The sequence below is a fragment of the Lytechinus pictus genome, chromosome 6 (assembly GCF_037042905.1).
Source record: "Lytechinus pictus isolate F3 Inbred chromosome 6, Lp3.0, whole genome shotgun sequence".
In the NCBI taxonomy this organism is placed as follows: Eukaryota; Metazoa; Echinodermata; class Echinoidea; order Temnopleuroida; family Toxopneustidae; genus Lytechinus; species Lytechinus pictus.
In genome coordinates, this window is record NC_087250.1 from 16,115,767 (window position 1) to 16,137,074 (window position 21,308).

General features: G+C 36.7%; 1 protein-coding gene across 1 annotated transcript in view; it reads left to right on the forward strand.

Annotated features, from left to right (window-relative positions):
* The window catches only part of LOC129263255 (kinesin-II 95 kDa subunit), a 50,830-nt gene that overhangs the window by 13,611 nt on the left and 15,911 nt on the right, over positions 1-21,308 (forward strand). The window contains exons 4-11 of the mRNA XM_064101044.1: positions 6,715-6,839; positions 8,968-9,092; positions 9,649-9,732; positions 13,255-13,334; positions 14,655-14,724; positions 15,360-15,452; positions 16,613-16,691; positions 18,249-18,390. Coding sequence (XP_063957114.1) covers positions 6,715-6,839; positions 8,968-9,092; positions 9,649-9,732; positions 13,255-13,334; positions 14,655-14,724; positions 15,360-15,452; positions 16,613-16,691; positions 18,249-18,390 — 798 coding nt within the window. The remainder of the gene's footprint in view (positions 1-6,714; positions 6,840-8,967; positions 9,093-9,648; positions 9,733-13,254; positions 13,335-14,654; positions 14,725-15,359; positions 15,453-16,612; positions 16,692-18,248; positions 18,391-21,308) is intronic.

A 21,308-nucleotide genomic window follows, 5' to 3' on the forward strand; every position in this document is an offset into this window, starting at 1 on the left:
TTCAAATCAACTTTTTGTTGGGGTGGACTTGTCCTTTAATATAGTATGTATGTCATGTCTGTGAAGCAAAAACCAAGAATACCACATGGAAGAAACGAAGAACATGGAGGCCGACGCAATGTCGTCATAGAATCGTGATAGAAATTTTTTTTCGAAAGTGATCGACGCAGAACGTCTTTCCAAACACCCCCTTTTCCGTGTTTCATGTTTCCATGATCCTGCAGAAATGTCTTTAAACGTGTTTCATATCATTTTTCTAGGGAAAAAAAGTGGTGTATGGACGCACCCTTGGATGAATTTCAGTGTGTCTGTACATTAATTTCATTCTATGAAACTTGTTTGAACTCTCCCTGTAATAATTACTCACTGCTACATGATTGATGTGTGAACATACACTAGAGCTGATTGATATTGAGATTTGCTCAGTCTACCAATCGTCTCATTATGTCACAAATGTACAGTGTACTTCATATAATGAGAGATACAATGAGAGAGAGAGAGAGAGTGAGAGGGAGGAGGCGGGGAGGGGGTTAAAGTGAAAATCCAAAATCCAATGTTTAATGACCCAAATTAAAGGGGAAGTTCACCCTGAGGACAAGTTTGTGTTAATAAGGGCATAAAAAATATTAATGATAATGTATCAAGATGAATATTGGTGATGGTTAGATGGAATAAAGAGAGATAATGAAATTTTAAAGATTTAAATTTGTGACATGATAATGCGAGTAGCTCCCCATATACAGTACATGTACTGTACAGCTGCTGTACCAACTACATGTACCATGCCCGGAGGGCCACTTACATTGACGAGTGGATACCATGCGCGACCAAAAAACAAGTAAAAATTATGTCTTTTTCAAGATAGGGCGTGTTACACACAGGTACGTAACGTAATAAGGGTGTAAAAACACTAAAATAATGAAAAAAGGGTATCTATTTCGCTACCTAAGCTACTTGTTTAGGGTCAAATTTTCGGGGGTTTAAAAAAATTAAAATGTTTTATAGAGGTACTTTTTGCAACATCAGTCAAAACTACGTGTTCGGAGTATCGGCTTTGCGCGAGGTGTGGGAGGTGGGCCGTACTTGACCCAATTATGTAGGTAAAAGTAAAGCCGACGACCGATGTCCGTGACATGACAATTAAAATATCGCTGTACTTTAATAGGGTTCAATTCAGGGAATACTTGCCAAGAGTATTGTTTTGTTTCCAATACTTGTGAAGGGTAGGGTTTCACACGTCAATACTTTAGGGGTGCATTTTCAGGATATGGAAAATACTTGTTTAGGGTGCTTTTTGAGACCCCATGGTCGCGCATGGTATCCACCCGTAAATGGAAGTGGCCTACCCCCCCCCCCCACGGCTACCATGTAACATACATGTACAATTCATATCACTTTTTTGTTTGAACAAGTATGAGAAATCTTTTTAAAGGAGGGGGTATTGGAATGATGTGTCTGATCATGGACCTACTAGGTCTCTGATGATATCCAACACTACAGTATATAATACCGAGGTTGTTATACCGAGGTTGTTTTACCTGACTGCTAAAAAAGCATGAATGCCTGTGAGCAAGCAACCAGGGGACCAACGGCTTAAGGTCCTCTCAGAGGGACCTGGTAATGAGGATAAATGCCTTACCAAAGGGCAATAGCGCACCACTTGGGAATCGAACCCGGGTCACCGGAATCCGAAACCCCCGCTCTACCGACTGAGCTATCGCGCCTTCCTAATCACTTTCATTTTTTTTTTAAATTGGCATTTTGGGGAATTTATATCGCACAACATATGGAAGAGCAGCCCATCCGTGACATCAAATCAAAATTGTAAAAAAAGGTCAATTTTCCCCAACCCATTTTCACCAAACCTTCACCGACATTTTTGTCTAATTTTTTCTGCTTTTGTTAAAATCAACTTTCACCAGAACAAACGTCCTACAAAAATGATTTAGATAATTATAAGGTTTTGAAGCAGTTAGGACTATGATCCAATATATTTGTCTCTTCATTTTCCAACCTGAATTCATGTCGAAAGAGCTAGGCCAACACAGTGAATATTAATAGCCTCATCAAATAATGATCGCCTAATGTACACCCCCATAGCACGTACATGTATATATTGTAGTACATGTATGCAACGATGACCCATATCATAGCAGTAAATGTATATTTATAGGCCTTCAAGGACTGATAACCACGAACCAAAACATGCCCCCCTCTTGATTTTGAGCTTGAACGCATCCCATCACATCCCAGCTGATAGCAGCGCTGTATTAAAGTGTAATCATAGCAAGCGTGTGTGTATAAGGTATGACTCACGAAGAAATGCGGGGCCAGAAAACCCATTAAACTCAGAATATTAACCAGCCGGTAAATTAACCTTCCAAACGAAAAAAAAATGTAGGGCAATGAATACCAAGATGAAGAACGGATGTGGGGGGTTTTGGCTGCAGGGGAAAAGATGAAGAGATTTATTGATGGAGAAAGATGAGTAATATTTCGGATTGAATTTGTTTTTGGGAAGATGATACAAAAGGTCTCAATATGAGATGGAAGTGAAGAAACTGTGTCAGACTTTCATAAACATCATGTTGATTAATATACATGTACAGTGTATAAAACAAAATACTGAGTCACTGCATTCACTTCACTTGTAGTGTACAGCTGTACATGTATGCATGTTTTTTAATTGAATAGAATTGAATCCATTTATTTCCATTAAATACAAACAAACATGCAAAATCAAGTATATTACAAACATTATAATATTATAGTATAAAAATGATACATTATGATTATACAAATGACATATAATGTACTTTTAAAAATAAATGCTGAATAGTTCGTTTTACGTATTATTAGGAAAATTGGATGCCCATGGAAGCAGTATGCTTGTAGGGTTGGGTCACCCAGAAAATATATGAATCAGTAAATGATAGAATACATAATACAGTTAACAGATAAAACTTTATCAACGATAATGCTATAAAAACTTTAAAACTAATAACCCGACCCACCCACCCACCATGCATGTACATGTATACATATAAAAGAAGAGTTATTTAATAAGCTTATTTAAAGTTTATTTTATTATACAGTGTAAGTTTCTTTATAATTTGTTTGTTTATCATTGTAGAGACTTTATTGGTATTTCATGCTTCATAACAAAATGATATGAAATGAAGTAAAAAAGAAAGCATATGCTGTAACATTTATTCACCAAAATTTATTAGAATTATATACTGGTTAGAGTAACATGCAATACATCTTATGGTTCCATGACATTTGATCCGGCGACAATTGCTCTGCTGTGAATTCCACACACAAATGTCATTTAAAAAAATTGAAAGATAATTTTACTGTACCTTCAGTATATCAACAAATTATTTCACACCCGCTCCTAAAATAAGAAACAAAATTTAGTTATTATCATGGACCATAAAAAATTGAAATCAGGCTTTTTATATTAAATAAAGGGCAGCTGGTTGTCTATATGACGTCACAAATAAAAATATTTACATTGTTATAACTTTCTTAATCTTTGATGGATTTTCCTCAAACCTTTGCCATATTTTAAAATGATTTTTTCTGCTATTTTTACAATAAACTTGTCAGGGTGAACTTTCTCTTTAATTCCTTGTGAAGTGTGACCCCCCCCCTCCTGGTTTGCTCTGGCCATGGTTGTAGTAGGTCCATGCTCTGGTAGGCAGCTTAGAGATGAAGATGAGGGATTAAGGAGAGGAAAATTACATTCTATAAATAATTATTCTCAATCCTTTCATCTGTCTGTATGTACATTTCACACCCGCTCCTAGAAGAAAAAACAAAATTTAGTTATTATCATGGACCATAAAAAATTGAAATCAGGCTTTTTATATTAAATAAACTAATAAAGGGCAGCTGCTTGTCTATATGACGTCACAAATCAAAATATTGACATTGTTATAACTTCCTCAATATTTGATGGATTTTCCTCAAACCTTCGCCATGTTTTAAAATAATTTTTTCTGCTATTTTTACAATAAACTTGTTGTCAGGGTGAACTTTCTCTTTAATTCCTTGTGAAGTGTGACCCCCCCCCTCTCCTGGTTTGCTCTGGCCATGGTTGTAGTAGGTCCATGCTCTGGCAGGCAGCTTAGAGATGAAGATGAGGGATCAAGGAGAGGAAAATTACATTCTATAAATAATTATTCTCAATCCTTTCATCTGTCTGTATGTACATTTCACACCCGCTCCTAGAAGAAAAAACAAAATTTAGTTATTATCATGGACCATAAAAAATTGAAATCAGGCTTTTTATATTAAATAAAGGGCAGCTGGTTGTCTATATGACGTCACAAATCAAAATATTGACATTGTAATAACTTCCTTAATCTTTGATGGATTTTCCTCAAACCTTCGCCATATTTTAAAATTATTTTTTCTGCTATTTTTACAATAAACTTGTTGTCAGGGTGAACTTTCTCTTTAATTCCTTGTGAAGTGTGACCCCCCCCCCCTCCTGGTTTGCTCTGGCCATGGTTGTAGTAGGTCCATGCTCTGGTAGGCAGCTTAGAGATGAAGATGAGGGATTAAGGAGAGGAAAATTACATTCTATAAATAATTATTCTCAATCCTTTCATCTGTCTGTATGTACATTTCACACCCGCTCCTAGAAGAAAAAACAAAATTTAGTTATTATCATGGACCATAAAAAATTGAAATCAGGCTTTTTATATTAAATAAACTAATAAAGGGCAGCTGCTTGTCTATATGACGTCACAAATCAAAATATTGACATTGTTATAACTTCCTCAATATTTGATGGATTTTCCTCAAACCTTCGCCATGTTTTAAAATAATTTTTTCTGCTATTTTTACAATAAACTTGTTGTCAGGGTGAACTTTCTCTTTAATTCTTTGTGAAGTATGACCCCCCTCTCCTGGTTTGCTCTGGCCATGGTTGTAGTAGGTCCATGCTCTGGTAGGCAGCTTAGAGATGAAGATGAGGGATTATGGAGAGGAAAATTACATTCTATAAATAATTCTTCTCAATCCTTTCATCTGTCTGTACGTACATGTATGCAGCCTGATTATTCATCTATTGGCTCTTTCAGCAACTGATGCTATTCTCCCCAGAGGCCCTGAAAAATAATAGAAATGGGAAAAATATGAGATCCTGCACATGTAAGATTGATCATTATCAGTATTAAATCTTTTGCTTATCATCAAAAACATGCGAAATGGACATACATGTTTATGATTGAATATTAGACAAATAAAGGAATGTTCATGAGTAAATGGAATACGTTCTCATACATACATATGATGTTATGTAGTATGATGAATAATTACTCTATTTTATAAATAATACTAAAAATGTATGCATATATATGAACAATAAAAAGAAGAGCAAAAATATGTAAGTCCCCAGACCAGGGGAAAAAAATCACACACGGATTCTGGTAGATTTCACATCCAAAATGCTCCAAAGAGCCCTGGCAAATGTAAAAAGAGACCTGACAGTCCCAGTCCCTGCAATGTAAAAGGTTAAAGAAAGTACTGTAGTTGCAGCCAACAATTATTTCATGAGAAAGTCTTTAAAATCAATGTTAATTGCTACAATATGAGAGATCTAGATCTCGTACATTGAAATATCACTTTACATTGTATCTTTGTGAAATCATGAAATTTTAGTTGAAAACCAATTCTAGTTTAATATCACTGACACAAAGAGGCATACATACGTGTATGTGGGACAGTGTATTGATATTGTTTGGAAAAAGTACCTGACATTTTATGGAATTCCTTATTTCGCTCATCTCTCAGCAATTACACATATTTTCCCACAGTCACTTGCCACATACATGTATTTTTTTTATTTTTCCATAATTAGGCAATCTTTGGTGGTCATTGTATTCTGCTCCAACTTATTTTGAGACCGTTACCACAACTGGTATTTATAATAATGGGAAAAGGAGAGTTTTTCCATTTGTGTTTGTGGTACTAAAAGACCCAGGTTCGTACTGCAGGATGGTATTGAAAAAGGCAAGAGTGCCTGTTACACTTTTCAACCAAACTTGGATTGTAGATGTACTTTACAGGGGACCTGCATGTTATGCTGCAGTCGCAGGTCACATGGTAAGGTCAAAGGTCATTTTGAGGTCAGGGTTAAAGTTTACATGCAAGACTCTTATGATACATAGCTCCACATCCGTAAGTCACTTTTCAACCAAACTTGGATTGTAGATGTACTTTATAGGGGACCTGCATGTTATGCTGCAGTCGCAGGTCACATGGTAAGGTCAAAGGTCATTTTGAGGTCAGGGTTAAAGTTTACGTTCAGGTCAATGTTAGAGTTTAGGTGCAAGACTGTATGACACATAACTCCGCAACCACAAGTCACGTTCCAGCCAAAACTTGGGTTGTAGATATACAGTGTACTTAGGAGACCTGCATGTTATGATGCAGTTGGAGGTCACATGGTAAAGTTCAAAGGTCATTTTGAGGTCAAAGTTAAAGTTTACATGCAAGACTCTCTTATGACACATAACTCTGCAATCGTAAGTCACTTTTCATCCAAACTTGGGTTTTAGATGTAATAGTAGACCTGCATGTGAATATTGTGTAGTCTTTTCAGTTCAAAACAGAAAGACCTTTACAATGAAACAAAGATCATATTAAAAAAAATAGTCTGTATTCCTTTAAATAATCGTTTGTTTTCTCCTATCTTTTCAGTTCTAAACAGATAGACCTTTACGATGAGACGTTTAGATCATTAGTTGAGTCTGTGCTACAAGGATTCAATGGAACTATATTTGCTTATGGGCAAACAGGAACCGGCAAGACATTCACGATGGAAGGTAAAGATATGGGTTAAGTCTCACAAAGAGCTGTAATTGATCCAATCAAACTTTAAAATGGCCCGTTTTCTCAATAGAGGTTTCATTTGTACATGTACTGGTTCCATGACATTTGCTCCGATGGAAAATCTGCATGTTATTATAAAAGCGAAATATAAAACCTAACCTCCAAAACTAAATAAACCCCAATTCTTATCTTTACATTATTCTGAACAAAAAACTCTATTACAATCCTAACTCTAATCCTATCCCTCAAAGATAATAAGACAGATCCCTCAAAGATAATAAGACAGGAGCAAATGTCGTGTCACCTTTGTACTATGGTACAAAACCATAGACTATCCAGTTTTTGTCTCACCTGCATAGCAGATTGAGACTATAGGCACCGCTTTTCCGACGGCGGCGGCGGCGGCGGCGACAGCGGCGTCGACACCAAATCGTAACCTAAGGTTAAGTTTTTGAAATGACAGCATAACTTAGAAGGTATATGGACCTAGTTCATGAAACTTGGCCATACAGTGTAAGGTTAATCAAGTATTACTTAACATCCTGTCTGAGATTCAGGTCACATGACCAAGGTCAAAGGTCATTTAGGGTCAATGAACTTAGACCATGTTGGGGGAATCAACATACAAAACTAACCTAAGGTTAAGTTTTTGAAATGTCATCATAACTTAGAAAATATATAGACCTAGTTCGTGAAACTTAGACATAAGATTAATCAAGTATTACTGAACATCCTGCTTGAGTTTCACGTCACATGACCAAGGTCAAAGGTCATTTAGGTTCAATGAACTTTGGCCAAATTGGGGTACCTGTTGAATTACCATCATAACTTTGAAAGTTTATGGATATGATTCATGAAACTTGGACATAAGAGTAATCAAGTATCACTGAACATCCTGTGCAAGTTACAGGTCACATGATTAAGGTCAAAGGTCATTTAAGGTCAATGAACTTTGGCCAAGTTGGGGGTAATTATTAGATTGCTGTCATAATTTTCAAAGTTTATAGATATAGTGTATAAAATGTGGATATAGGGGTAATCAAGTTTCACTGACAAGTTTTAGGTCACATGATCAAGGTCAAATGTCGATGAACGTAGTATTGTATCATTATATGAATGGTGTTTTTGTGAATAATGATTTGATAGTAGTTTTTAAAGTCAGCACTGCTGCTATATTGAATCGCGTGATGCAGGTGAGACCGCCAGAGGCATTCCACTTGTTTATTATAGCGCTTCATTGAGACACCCTTTGTTAAAATACCTATTTTTAATTGGACTTTTCTCAGTGTATAAATAAGCATAATTGTGTACTGTTCAGATATACGATGGTGCAATTGAAACCTTTTGAGAATACACTAGGCTTGTGGTTTGTATTTTGTTGGCCTGCTACTTGTAGGAGATGGTCTAATGCTAGTAAATAATAATATAGGATTTGTATAGTGCACATATCCACCTTCCTAGGTGCTCTAGGCGCTCCTATATCACCCTGGCTAAGCTACATGTAGTCTACTGATTCTGGTGCGCACAACTTTTTTGAGGAATTACTTCCTGCCTTTACCCATTTACCTCACCTGGGTCGAGTGCAGCAGTGTGGATAAATTTCTTGCTGAAGGACAACACGCCATGGCTAGGATTCGAACCCACGACCCTCTGTTTGAAAGGCGAGAGTCAGAACCACTAGACCATGACGCGCCCACAGTGTACACCACAGAGGTACAGTGAACACCCACTTGGTCTACTATCACTGTGGTCTAATTACTGTTTGGTCTAACTATCGCTCGGTTTAATACTTACTGGCCCGTATTCTCAAAAGAGATTTCAATTGTACCATGGTACAAACCATAGACTTTGCAGATTTATTTCATTAACGCGCTTCATTTTAAGCACACTTTGTCGAAAGCGCGCATTTAATTGGATTTAACTTTGTGTACGCGATGAAATAAGCGTAATTATGTTGGAAAATCTGCATAGTCCATGGCTTTGTACCATGGTACAATTGAAACCTCTTTTGAGAATACGGGCCACTGTGTCTAATTCATTTTAGTCCAATGTCCAAATGGTACAATTTTCACTTCATCTACATGTACATGTAATTTTTTTTTTTGCACTTTTTCATTACAGGTGTGAGATCCAACCCAGAGCTTAGGGGGGTCATTCCCAATTCATTTGAGCACATCTTCACTCACATAGCAAGGACACAAAACCAGCAGTTCCTTGTTAGGGCTTCATATCTAGAAATTTATCAGGTAAATATTACAAGAAGTAAAAGTAGCAGTAGAAGTAAAAGAAAGAGAAGAAGTAGCAGTAGCAGAAAGAGAAGAAGAAGTAGTAGTAGTAGTAGAAGTAGTAGTATTGTAGTAGGTAGTAGTAGTAGTAGTAGAAGTAGTAGTAGTAGTAGTAGTAGTAGTAGTAGTAGTAGTAGTAGTAGTAGTAGTAGTAGTGGTAATAGTAGTAGTAGTAGTAATAGTAGTAGAAGTAGTAGTAGTAGAAATAGTAGTAGTAGTAGTAGTAGTAGTAGTAGTAGCAGCAGCAGCGGCAGCAGCAGCGGCAGAAGTAGTGGTAGAATGTTATTGATGTTGCTATTATTGATATTATTATTAATATCATTATTATTATTATTGTTCTTCCTTTTATTATTTATTGCTGTTATTGTTGTTGTGCTAAAGGTGAATGGAAAGTTAATAAGAAGGCGAAAAAAGGTTTTGACCAGATTTGGAGGCCCGTTTGATATCTCAGCAGTTGTGATCACAGCTCAGACTCTTCCTCATGCTGTAAATGTATTTCTTAATTTTTTGTTAACAGGAAGAGATCCGTGACCTTCTAGCCAAAGATCAGAACAAGAGACTTGACCTTAAGGAAAGACCAGATACGGGCGTCTATGTCAAGGTAATCATCAGAACATCTTGTAGTTTCCAACTCAAAAGTCTGTTATAAGTTTCTGGTAACTCGTTGAGAGCGCCAGTACATTGCTACATTAAGCCTAAAAGAAATATTGTTATACTAGCAGAGCCCGTGGAAATTCCACGGGTTTTGGGGGTGTGATTAAGTTAAATAGAATTTGTTGTAGATTGACAGGTTTATTCAAGATAGGGAAAGAAATAAACATTTGAATTTTTTAAGAGAACATTTTAGAAGGTTGTGGTTGTGGTTTGAAAGGAATGTGAAAGTTAGGTTTTTATTTGAAGTCGTAATTTGTTTTGAAAAATATATGATTGATTGAAGGTAATAGTGAGAAAGTAAAAAGTGATAAAGAGTATATAGGATTATGGTTAATAAAAGAAATACAGATAAGAGAATTAAAATGCTATTGAAGTTGGACGAATATGATATTTAGTTAAAGTAGCGTTTAAAAATATTGCCCCTCATTTAAACTATAAAAAGGGAAGTTAAAAAAGTATTTGGTTTTGGAGGATTTACATTAACCCTTTTATTTACTTGTTCAACGTATTTCATTGCATTAGCTGATATTCATTTTATCGCCCCCGCGTTTTATATTTTTTTATTTAATTTTTTTTTACTGTTTTTTATTTCTATTGGTCCCAAAAAGTAAAGAAGGAAGAAAACATTTTAAAATGACGCAAGTTTATTTTTTTTTATTTATTATTATTTTTTGTCCCCTTAATCACAAAAAAAAGGATTGAAGAAAGAAAATAATAAGGAAGTATAAAGGAAAGGAAGGACGAAAGAAAAGAAAGAAGAAGTGAAAGGTAAAGAAAGGATAAATAAAAGGGAAAAAAGAAAGAAAGTGAAAGGAGTCAAAGGAAAAAAAATGTAAAATAAAAAGAAAAAGAAAAAAAGTATGAAAGCAATGGGGAAAAAACAAAGAAGCCGTAGTTGCGATATGGACTGAAGTTAGCGATCATAATGATGTGAACCTGCCGCGCGGACACACAGGCAGCACGGCGCAAACTGCCCCATCCTTAGCGAGGCAGGTTCACATTATTATAATCGCTAACTTTAGTCCATATCGTAACTACGGCGAAGGCGAAGTCCAACTGAGAATTCAAACGAAGGCGTCGAGATTGGCTGAAATTCAGGTTATGGATTGATTAGACATTTGGGAATAAAATTATTATATTGTGCCAAAATTAATTGGCGAAAATCGCCCGGTGCGAAAGTGCATTTCAGTTGTGACAGAATGCCAAAATCTCATTTCACGTTCACTTTGAATTCTACACATGATTCAAATAAAAGATCTCGCCATGTTTTATATATTTGTCCTTTTAAACGGTATTCGAATGTGGTTACGCCTTGTTTTTGTTTTCCACAGTAATTATTGCATGTATGAACAGAAGTGAAATATTTGTTGTGAAGCACTGTGTGAATGTTGTGTGATCATGGAGCAATGGTGTGATGGTATTCTAATTAATTCATCATTTTTGTTATAAGACTATAAACCTGGCGGATGTGAGGGAGTGGCCTGGATGAAAGGAAAGTGAACATGTGTCCAATTACTGATTTGCATATGTGCATTCCCTACATTCCATGCAAAGAGTAAAGGAGAAGCCCACCCCACCAAAAAATTAATTTGAATTTAAGGACAAATAAAGTATTGCAGAAAATTTCATAAAAACTATGATTCAAAATTAAAAAAATTACTATTTTGACATTGAGAAATTTGCCTAATTTTACAAAACAATTATATGCTCATCTTGGTCAATGTGCAAATTACAGAACCGATTAAGTCACACACACACTCTAATTTCTTGTGTAATTTTTTTTTGATACATGTACATGACATGTATATTTTAATTTTCTCATTTTCTTTAACAAATTTTGAGAGGGATTTTAATTCCTCCATTAACATTCGTAGTTTCCATGAATGTAACATATTGTGATTCGATGAAGAGTTTTTATATCAAATTTGCTAACATTGATATAATAAAATGCGACCAAAATTTAGAAAGTAATGTGATGTGAGTGACATAATCAACTCTATTTGCATACCATTGTTTTGTGTATATAAATGTTTTGTGTTAAAAAAGGGAAATTTCTCTATTAATTCAAAGATTTTTTGTTGATGTGCACTTGACCTTTAACTCACTTCCCTTCCCACCCCTGCCCAAATAAGTGTAATCAAGAACTTGAAAATGAAAAGTGATTAAGAAGAAGTAAGATTTAATCATAGTTATTAATAGCTCCATGATTTAATAATACAGGCCTAAATAGAAATTCACATGAAAGTAAAAAGAGAATAAAGCTGGGTAGAAACGGGGAAGGAATATGATTGAAAGAAAAAGCAAAAATATATCCACACCACCCCCCGAAAAAAAAAAAAAAAAAAAACACATTCCGGCGGGTTCGATCCAGGGTCCCTGCACCGTCAAAACATTGTGCTTACGTAAGTCGCCACAGATCACTTTCATACTTTTCTCGGGTTTTTAATGCTATATGAAATGTTGTAAGTCTGTGCGCCGCTGTTGACCAATCAGAACGCGGCGTTCGGAGCGAGACGACCCACGTGACGCGTCTGTCGTCTGTAATGGTTGAATGTCGGGCTACAACACGCGTGTCTACGGCAAATTTTGGTGGAAGAATCGGACGACGACTTCGTCGTCATGGGCTGAGAGTGCGGCGAGACCGTGAAGAGTGGCAGGCCCGACACGCGGTGCGATTTTGAAGCCCGGGCGTAGCGGATCCTGGGAGGAGATACGGTACAACCGATCACCCCCCTCCGGGCTTAAGAGTATTCATGTATTAGATTGCCGTCATCCGGCCTTCTGTAAAATGCGAAAAGCAGGGTCGCTGTTAAAAAATAAAAAAATTCAGTGGACCAAAAATATATAATTGCAATGTTTTTGTCAGTTTTGGGCCAAGATTTTTCTCAAATTTGTATTCAGTGGCTTGAAAATGTACTCATGCGTTGTGATTGGCAAAATAAGCAGGGGATTTGTGCGAAATATTGGTTAACCCACATTTGGTTATCTGGGTTTTCAATCTAGAACTTGGTTGTTTTTCTCAGTACATTTCATGATTTTTCACAAATTTAGCTTATGTACATGTAACTCTACCAGGGCCCCATCTTACAAAGAGCTACGATTGATCCAATCAACCGTAACTCTATGGAAATCCATCAGTGTCATTATTTTTTCTACAGGAAATTTGCCAAATGTCCTTTGTAAACAAAGGAGATAACACCAATTTGTCAAGAAATCAATGAATTTATGTATATACATTCATATCTAGAATTTTTTCAAAATAAACATGCATTTTATATGTTGACTTTGCTGGCTTTCCATAGTTGCGATTGATTGGATCAAATGCAACTCTTTGTAAGACGGGGCCTGATCTAGATCTGCGATGAATTTACTTCGGATTTACAGTCGTTCTCATGAAAATCATGTCTGTTAACTGCAAGTACAAGACAAAAGTTAACAAAAAATGTTTGTTTTTTCCCTCTTATTCAAGGATTTGTCTTCGTTTGTGACGAAAAGTGTGAAGGAGATTGAGCACGTCATGACAGTGGGGAATAATAATAGATCAGTAGGGTAAGTGCATCATTCATCAACGATACAAGCAATCTTGTAATTGATATATCAATTTCTATTCCGTGAAAGCCATCTATAAAGTTACAATTGGTTAAAATCTTTACATGTGATTTCATAGGTCTTATCTTAAAAATGAAGGTTACAAGAAATCTAATGAAACATGTAGATATCAATAGCAAAACCTATTGCAAACTATGAACAATAAAGTTACAATTGATTTTGATCTTCTATACTAGAAAGATACAATCAGTGTAATGATCTATTTCAATTCAAAGTTTGTGGCAAACCATGTACTAATGAAGTTATGAGTAATCATGAGACAAATTGTACCCCTGATACAAGTCAAAGAGGAGATGATCCATTCGATGAGGCGTAGCCGAGTTGAATGGATTATTCATTTCATCTTTTACCGAATAGAATTATTCTGTCCATTGCACGAATGAAAATAACACTCATTTGTTTTATACGATACCTAAAAAATAGATCCTTGGCATTTAATCAAAGTTTGAATGCAAAAGTGATTCAGTGTGAACATGCTTTTTTTCATTGTCTCATACATACACACACGCTCACTGTAAAACTTGAGTGTGCTGTAATGTGTACTGCCAGTGGTCTTGGCATGCGGGTGCAATGGACTAAAATCGTATGAATCCAGAATCGCACTATGAATGGATCCAAAATTGCACGGATGATGACGTCATTGTAAAATGGGCTGAATAATCAATATCAAACAACCGATCAAAGGACAGGGATCTATCTAGGTTTCATATAATCAGGGGTCCTTTGCAGAAAGAGTTGTGTTTAAACGCAAGTCAAAAAATGAATCTTAAGTGCCAATTGCGCGCTGTTGATTGGTTGAAAATCAAGTCGCGAATGATTTTTAGAGTGGCGATTGATTGCAACTCTTTCTGCAATGGGCCCCAGGTCTATTAACATGAAATATACAATCTTACGATCAATATTCTTTGTCAGTCCCTGAAAAACTTTGCATGATTATACTTTTTATGCATCCTTACTATCACACTTACGATTGATATCAATAGCAACTTGAAGTAAGTTATAACTGGTGGATGTTTCATAAAGCTGTTCGTAAGTTAAGAGTGACTTAAAGAACGACTGGTGATCCTTTCTTGTGGTAAATGGTATATTCATTGGCAATGGTTAAGAGCATAAAAAAGGATCACCAGTCATTCTTAAAGTCGCTCCTAACTTACTAACAGCTTTATGAAACGGCCCCCTGATCATAACCAATGGCATATCATGCATACATGTACATGTACATGCATCTCACTTTAATCTCCCATTTCACTTTTGTCATAGAGCAACTAATATGAATGAGCACAGCTCAAGATCACACGCAATCTTCATCATCACCATTGAGTGTAGTGAGGTAAGTCAACTAGATAGGTCACCAATACAATTCAGCCATTTTGATGTGTGCAGTTTGAAGTTGTGCTACACCCTTCAGCAATTCTATTTTCAGCAAGCCATCTCATAATGAAATTTTTTATTAAATGACAGACTCAAATTTTTGTTCTTGCCAAATCAAGGTGCTCCATTATAGTAGTTTATATCAGAAGCTTCTAATAATTAAACATCACTTACAAGTTTTTGTACAATGGAGCTAGGTACAGGTAGTTTGAAAAGTCTGTTAGTAGGATTCCTGCTCAGCATTTATTCGCACCCTCCCCCCTTTATTCAGCAATGACAAAATTGGGTGCGATGTGTTGTGATAGAGATGCCCCATTATTAAAAAAAATTACTAAAATCAGCCGAATTCTTGGAATTGAATATTTTGTATGTTGTCCCATACACACATTTCTCTGTGCAGTTCAAGCAATCTGGGTATGAAATGTTGTTGCATTGTTGGAAAGAATCTGTGATTGTTTCAGTAGTTGAGGGCTTGATAATTTAGATTACTTACTTTATATCTGTAGCTTGGTCCTCGTAGATCTAGCATATACAATGGTGCATTCATGGAAGAGAAGGACTTGATATATTTTGCTATGTATTTTATCTCAATAGCTTGGACCTGATGGTGAGAATCATATACGAGTTGGTAAACTGAATCTTGTAGATCTAGCGGGAAGTGAGAGACAAGCTAAGACCGGTGCAACGGTAAGACCTTAAACCATCGATCAGTTTCTGGGTCCCTATTCATAAGATTTTTTATTGTAACCAATGCTCATTTAAATAACAAATTTACTATCAACCGATCGAGTGAAAGATTTCAGCAGCTTTTAATTATTGCACATTTGTTATTATAACAAGTTTTCATGAAATTTTCCCTTATCCAAATATATTTTTTTCCCAATTTGAGTTCAGAGTTTGTGCAGATTAATAGAGTAGCTATTTACAATCCATATACCATTAAACTTTGGATGAATTAAGTATTCACTCAAGTCAAAGCAATTTTTAGATCAATGCCCCCGTAACACAAAGGTAAACGATCAATGGCTAATATGAAAGAACAATTCTGATTGGTTCCTAGTCAATCTACTGAACAAAATATGCATGCAACGATGATCTTGATAGGACATTCCATTTAACAATTAATTGCTAACCTTTGTGTTATGGGGCCCTGATCAAGCAAAACTCTATGTAAGATGGGAGCCTGCTGTGCTTTATGTCTTTGTTAATCACCGCCTTTGATTTTTATCACGTGCTATAATAATGTTCTCATGTATCTGTTACATCTATGATGAAGTATTTTTATGTTATGCAGGGCCCCATACTGTAGTACTGATGGGGCAACCCCTGTTGAATGAAAGCCAAATAGATAAAATAAAAATCATGCAGGTACTCAGTTTTAAGGGGAGTGATCACTCGCTACCGCTCTCCTTAATCCATTTTTGGTAGAGCGATTTATCACTCGCCTCAGCAATTGCTTAACAAGAGTGTCAGTCAATTATCAAACTGTTCGAGTCATCCTTGAAAACTTCATTCGCTGTCAAGGTTGTGTAAATACTACACAATTATATTGTAAGCAATTAAACACACTTGCAAGAATGACATTAAAAAGTTCAATGAGATAAATATTGCATATATCTATATCTGATTGTTTGTCTCCTTTGGTTGTGGGTTGTAACTTAGCGTATGTTCCTCCATCCATTTTGAAATCGGACAAGAGAGCTCCCCTTGTACGTGTATGTCAAAGAAGAGCTTTTTGTAGTGCTCCGCTATTAAATGCTCCCCTTAAAAAGTTTTAGGAGTGCTTTTTATTGCTACCCTCATAATTATGAAACTGAGTCCCTGATCATGAACCCTTTTCTTTGTAGGGTGATCGTTTGAAGGAAGCAACAAAGATCAACCTGTCGTTGTCTGCTCTCGGGAATGTCATCTCAGCATTAGTTGATGGTAGGTTGACAAAAACCCTCATTCTTTAATTCCTTGTCACATTGTTCCGTGAAAGCCTTGCGGGTGAGTTGCTGGTGATTGCCCGCAATTCACCCGCAACAAAGTTTTGAGCATGTTCAAAACTTTCCTGCATGCTAATCAGACCTGCGGGCAACTGAGTGCGAAACACGTGCGAGATACTGTCAATGCGGGCGACTTGCGGGTGACCTGTGGGTTGCAAAAAAAGATAAACCACAAGTCACACGCATGGCTTGCATGGAGCGTTGTGACAGGGCCTTCTTTCTTTTCATTATAATTACAGTATATTTGCTGTGGAGTTAAATACAGTGGCCCGTATTCTGAAGTCGGGTTTAACTTAAACTCAGGTTTAAAGTTGTGGTTTAAGTATGGCGAGCCAATTGTTACATAAATCACTAACAGTAGAGATATCATACTTCAGCTCATTTGGCTCTCAAATCATTCATAATTGTCTAGGAAGTATAAATAGATGATTGTCTTCACCATCGATGAATCAGGAAAGAGCACAGCAAGCATAAGAAACATACAACTTAATAACAAATTTGATACTTTTGGCTTCCCATACTTAAACCACAACTTTAAACCTGAGTTTAACTTAAACCCGACTTCAGAATACGGGCCAGTGTGTCTCACAAAAATGGAGACCATTAAATGAAGTTACTTCATCTGAAAGATTTAGCGATTTGTCAGGCAAAGTTTGTAACGTTAGAGAATTTGATTTATCCTCCATTTTCACTCCAGTTGCAATCTGGATAGCATGGCCAAATTTGGTCTATTTCAAATAACGATGTCAAATTGTTTCGGGCACAGTATGAATTTTAAGGCTGGACAAATTCTGCAATGATTAACCCTAAAAGGACTGGGGTATTTGAAATTATTAAAGGTCAAGTCCACCCCAGGAAAATACTGACTTGAATCAATAGAGAAAAATCAAACTAGCATAGTGCTGAAAATTTCATCAAAATCGGATGTAAAATAAGAAAGTTATGACATTTTAAATTTTGGCTTATTTTTCACAAAACAGTGATATGCACAACTAGGTGAGTCAGTCGATGATGTCCATCACTCACTATTTCTTATGTTTTTTATTGTTTGAATTATACAATACAGTATGTCATTTTTTATAGATTTGACAATAAGGACCAACTTGACTGTACCATATAGTATTAAACAATGCTAATTCCGCATGTTCAGGGAGGAATTAATACAAAAGAAATAGTGAGTGGATGATGTCATCAGTCTCCTCATTTGCATATCGACCAGGATGTGCATATAACTGTTTTGTGAAATTAAGCGAAACTTTAAAATGTCATATCTTTCTTATTTTACATCCGATTTTGATGAAATTTTCAGTGTTATGCTTGTTTGATTTTTCTCTTTTTATTCAAATCAATTTTTTGTTGGGGTGGACTTCTCCTTTAAGGACTTGTGGGGAGATCCTGGGCCGCCTTCTGATCTCAGCTCTTATTGATAAATAATTTGTTTTCAGCCATTGATTTCCACTGTGTTTTCCCTCTCTTGATATTATTCTCCATCCAGGTAGAAGCACTCATATACCATACCGTGATTCTAAACTAACAAGGTTACTACAGGACTCCCTCGGTGGCAACGCAAGGACAGTCATGGTCGCTAACATGGGTCCCGCTAGCTATAACTTTGATGAAACCATTACAACGTTACGGTAAGTTTAGTTCTATCTTTGCAGTGTTCTCGGTTTGTTATAGCACTTCCTCTGTGGCAACGCATGGACAGTCCAGGGGCCCATTTCATAAAGAATTACAACTGATGTAACTTTGCCATTATGGCAACTACCATGGTAACCTTGATTCTGATTGGCTGCTGAGCCTTGTTACCATGGTAGTTGCCATAATGGCAAAGTTACAACAGTTGTAATTCTTTATGAAATGGGCCCCTGGTTACTAACGTTGTTCCGGCTAGCTATAACTTTGTTGAAACCATTGCAAGATTAAGGCGAGTTATTTGCTTATTCCCTTTATCTAACTAGTGCCCCACATATTGAAATCTATGTTCTTAGCATTTTTTATCACTGTCACATACATGTATGTATTGCAATCTATGGTAAGCATTTACCGTAAGTAACGGACTATAAACCGCACCCGTGGATTAACCGCACCCCCAACTTTGGAATTAAAAAAAAAAAAAAATCCTCACATTATATTTGAGGTACGAAGAAACAAAAACTAAGTTAAAGATTTCAAAGTATCCAAAGAGATTACCGGTATGCGAAAATCTGCTGTTCTTGATCAATTCATCTACAATGTTTGCAAGAAAGAAAGGTCCCGACAATATTGGCCACTTACACACTCACTCACCTCACAGTCAGTGTACACACACACAGCACTGCCGTTCTTGTACATTGCAAACTACGATACGGTACCAGTACATCTTATCAAATAATGATCTGTGTCTTTCCCGCCGTAGGAGGAAGAAACATTCACATTTCTTGCATCACAAACTCACAATCACTTTCAGAATTTGTCTAGCATTCGATGTCTTAGCATGAATTTTGGATACGGGATTACAGGAAGGTTCAAGAGATAAAGAAATTGGCATTTTTTACAGTTGTTTTGACGGCTTCGTGCCGTCTCTCTCGTTGCGTGATGTTCATGGTATCTTATGAAAAGCAAACGGGAAAGAAAAAAAAAGCTGGCGCGAAACGGGACTTTGGAGGGGATTGAGGGTTAAAATGAATAGCGCCAGCTTAAGTCGCACTATAACCACAATACAACGCAAGCTAGCTCAGCTAACTCAACTCTCGCGCTCGCTCAGCTGTGACAAAATATTACCGAGTATGCTTGGCTTCTCTTTGAACTTAGCCAGGGAACTTCGCTGCTTTGAACCGAGAATAAAGTCGAAATTAGTGTCATGAAGGTGGGTGCGTTTGTTATAATCGCTTCTCATTACCCGCGGCTCATACCCCTCTAAACGACATTGCCCTGGGCGGCTACGCCCGGCCACTCGATGTGTTGTGAACTGGCAGACGTCTTACACGTTCGGGAGGGGTTACGACGGCCTGGCTCAGACCCGTCACCGTGGATAAACCGCACCCCCGACTTTTGCTTCTATCCCGCCGAGAAAAAGGTGCGGTTAATAAACCGTTACTTACGGTAAACTACTCATTGATCCCCCTTTTGATAATGAAGTCTGAAAACTTATTCAGCCATAGAGAACACATTGTTTGTGTACAAAATGGCACATACCTACCAACTAATTTTCAGACTATTTCATCCGTTTGAGTGGTATCCCTTACTACTGCCCCATATGTTGAAATCTATGTTGTATTTAAAGCATTCTTTAGCTACTGCCTATTATGTACACGTAAATGTACATGGTAATATATGTTTTAAGCATTCTCTAACTAGTGCTCCATATTTAAAATCCACTTCTGTCCATCTTTGTTTTAAGCATTCCCTAACCACTGCCCAATAATATTAAAATCTGTTCTGTAAAAAAAATAAAAAAATCAACCTTTAATTACTGCTCCATTTATTGAAATCCATGTTATAAGTATCCTTTATACGTAATTCTGTGTCGTCATAGGTATGCTAACAGAGCCAAGAAGAAAACACATTTTCAGCCACAGAAAACACATTGTGTACAAAATGGCACATTTTTTCAGACTTTTTCATCTCTTTTGATTGGCATCCCTTACTACTGTCCCATATGATGAAATCCATGCTGTAGGCATTCTTTGTAAGGAATTCTGTGTTGCTGTAGGTACGCTAACAGAGCCAAGAACATCAAGTACAAACCAAAGATCAACGAACCTCTAATTAATTTGTAACTTCCTTGTGTAGCCTAGAATACAGGTGCTCACCACAGTACCCAGATCCCCCAAATTTTAAGTGGCATGCCTGACTACTGCCCCCATATGCAATCATTCTCTAACTGTTACCCCATATATTGAAATCCATGCTGTAGACATTCTTTATATGGAATTCTGTGTTGCTGTAGGTACGCTAACAGAGCCAAGAACATCAAGTACAAACCAAAGATCAATGAACCTCTAATTAATTTGTAACTTCCTTGTGTAGCCTAGAATACAGGTGCTCACCACAGTACCCAGATCCCCCAAATTTTAAGTGGCATGCCTGACTACTGCCCCCATATGCAATCATTCTCTAACTGTTACCCCATATATTGAAATCCATGCTGTAGGCATTCTTTATATGGAATTCTGTGTTGCTGTACAGTGTAGGTACGCTAACAGAGCCAAGAACATCAATTACAAACCAAAGATCAATGAACCTCTAATTAATTTGTAACTTCCCTGTGTAGCCTGGAATACAGGTGCTCACCACAGTACCCAGATCCCTCCAAATTTTAAGTGGCATGCCTGACTTCTGCCCTCTATGTTGAAATTCATGTTGTAATCATTCTCCAATTATTGCCCCATATATTTCATGAAATCCATGCTGTAGGCATTCTTTATATGGATTTCTGTGTTGCTGTAGGTACGCTAACAGAGCCAAGAACATCAAGTACATGTACAAACCAAAGATCAATGAACCTCTAATTAATTTGTAACTTCCTTGTGTAGCCTGGGGGGCGTTTCATGAAAGGACTTGTCAGACAATT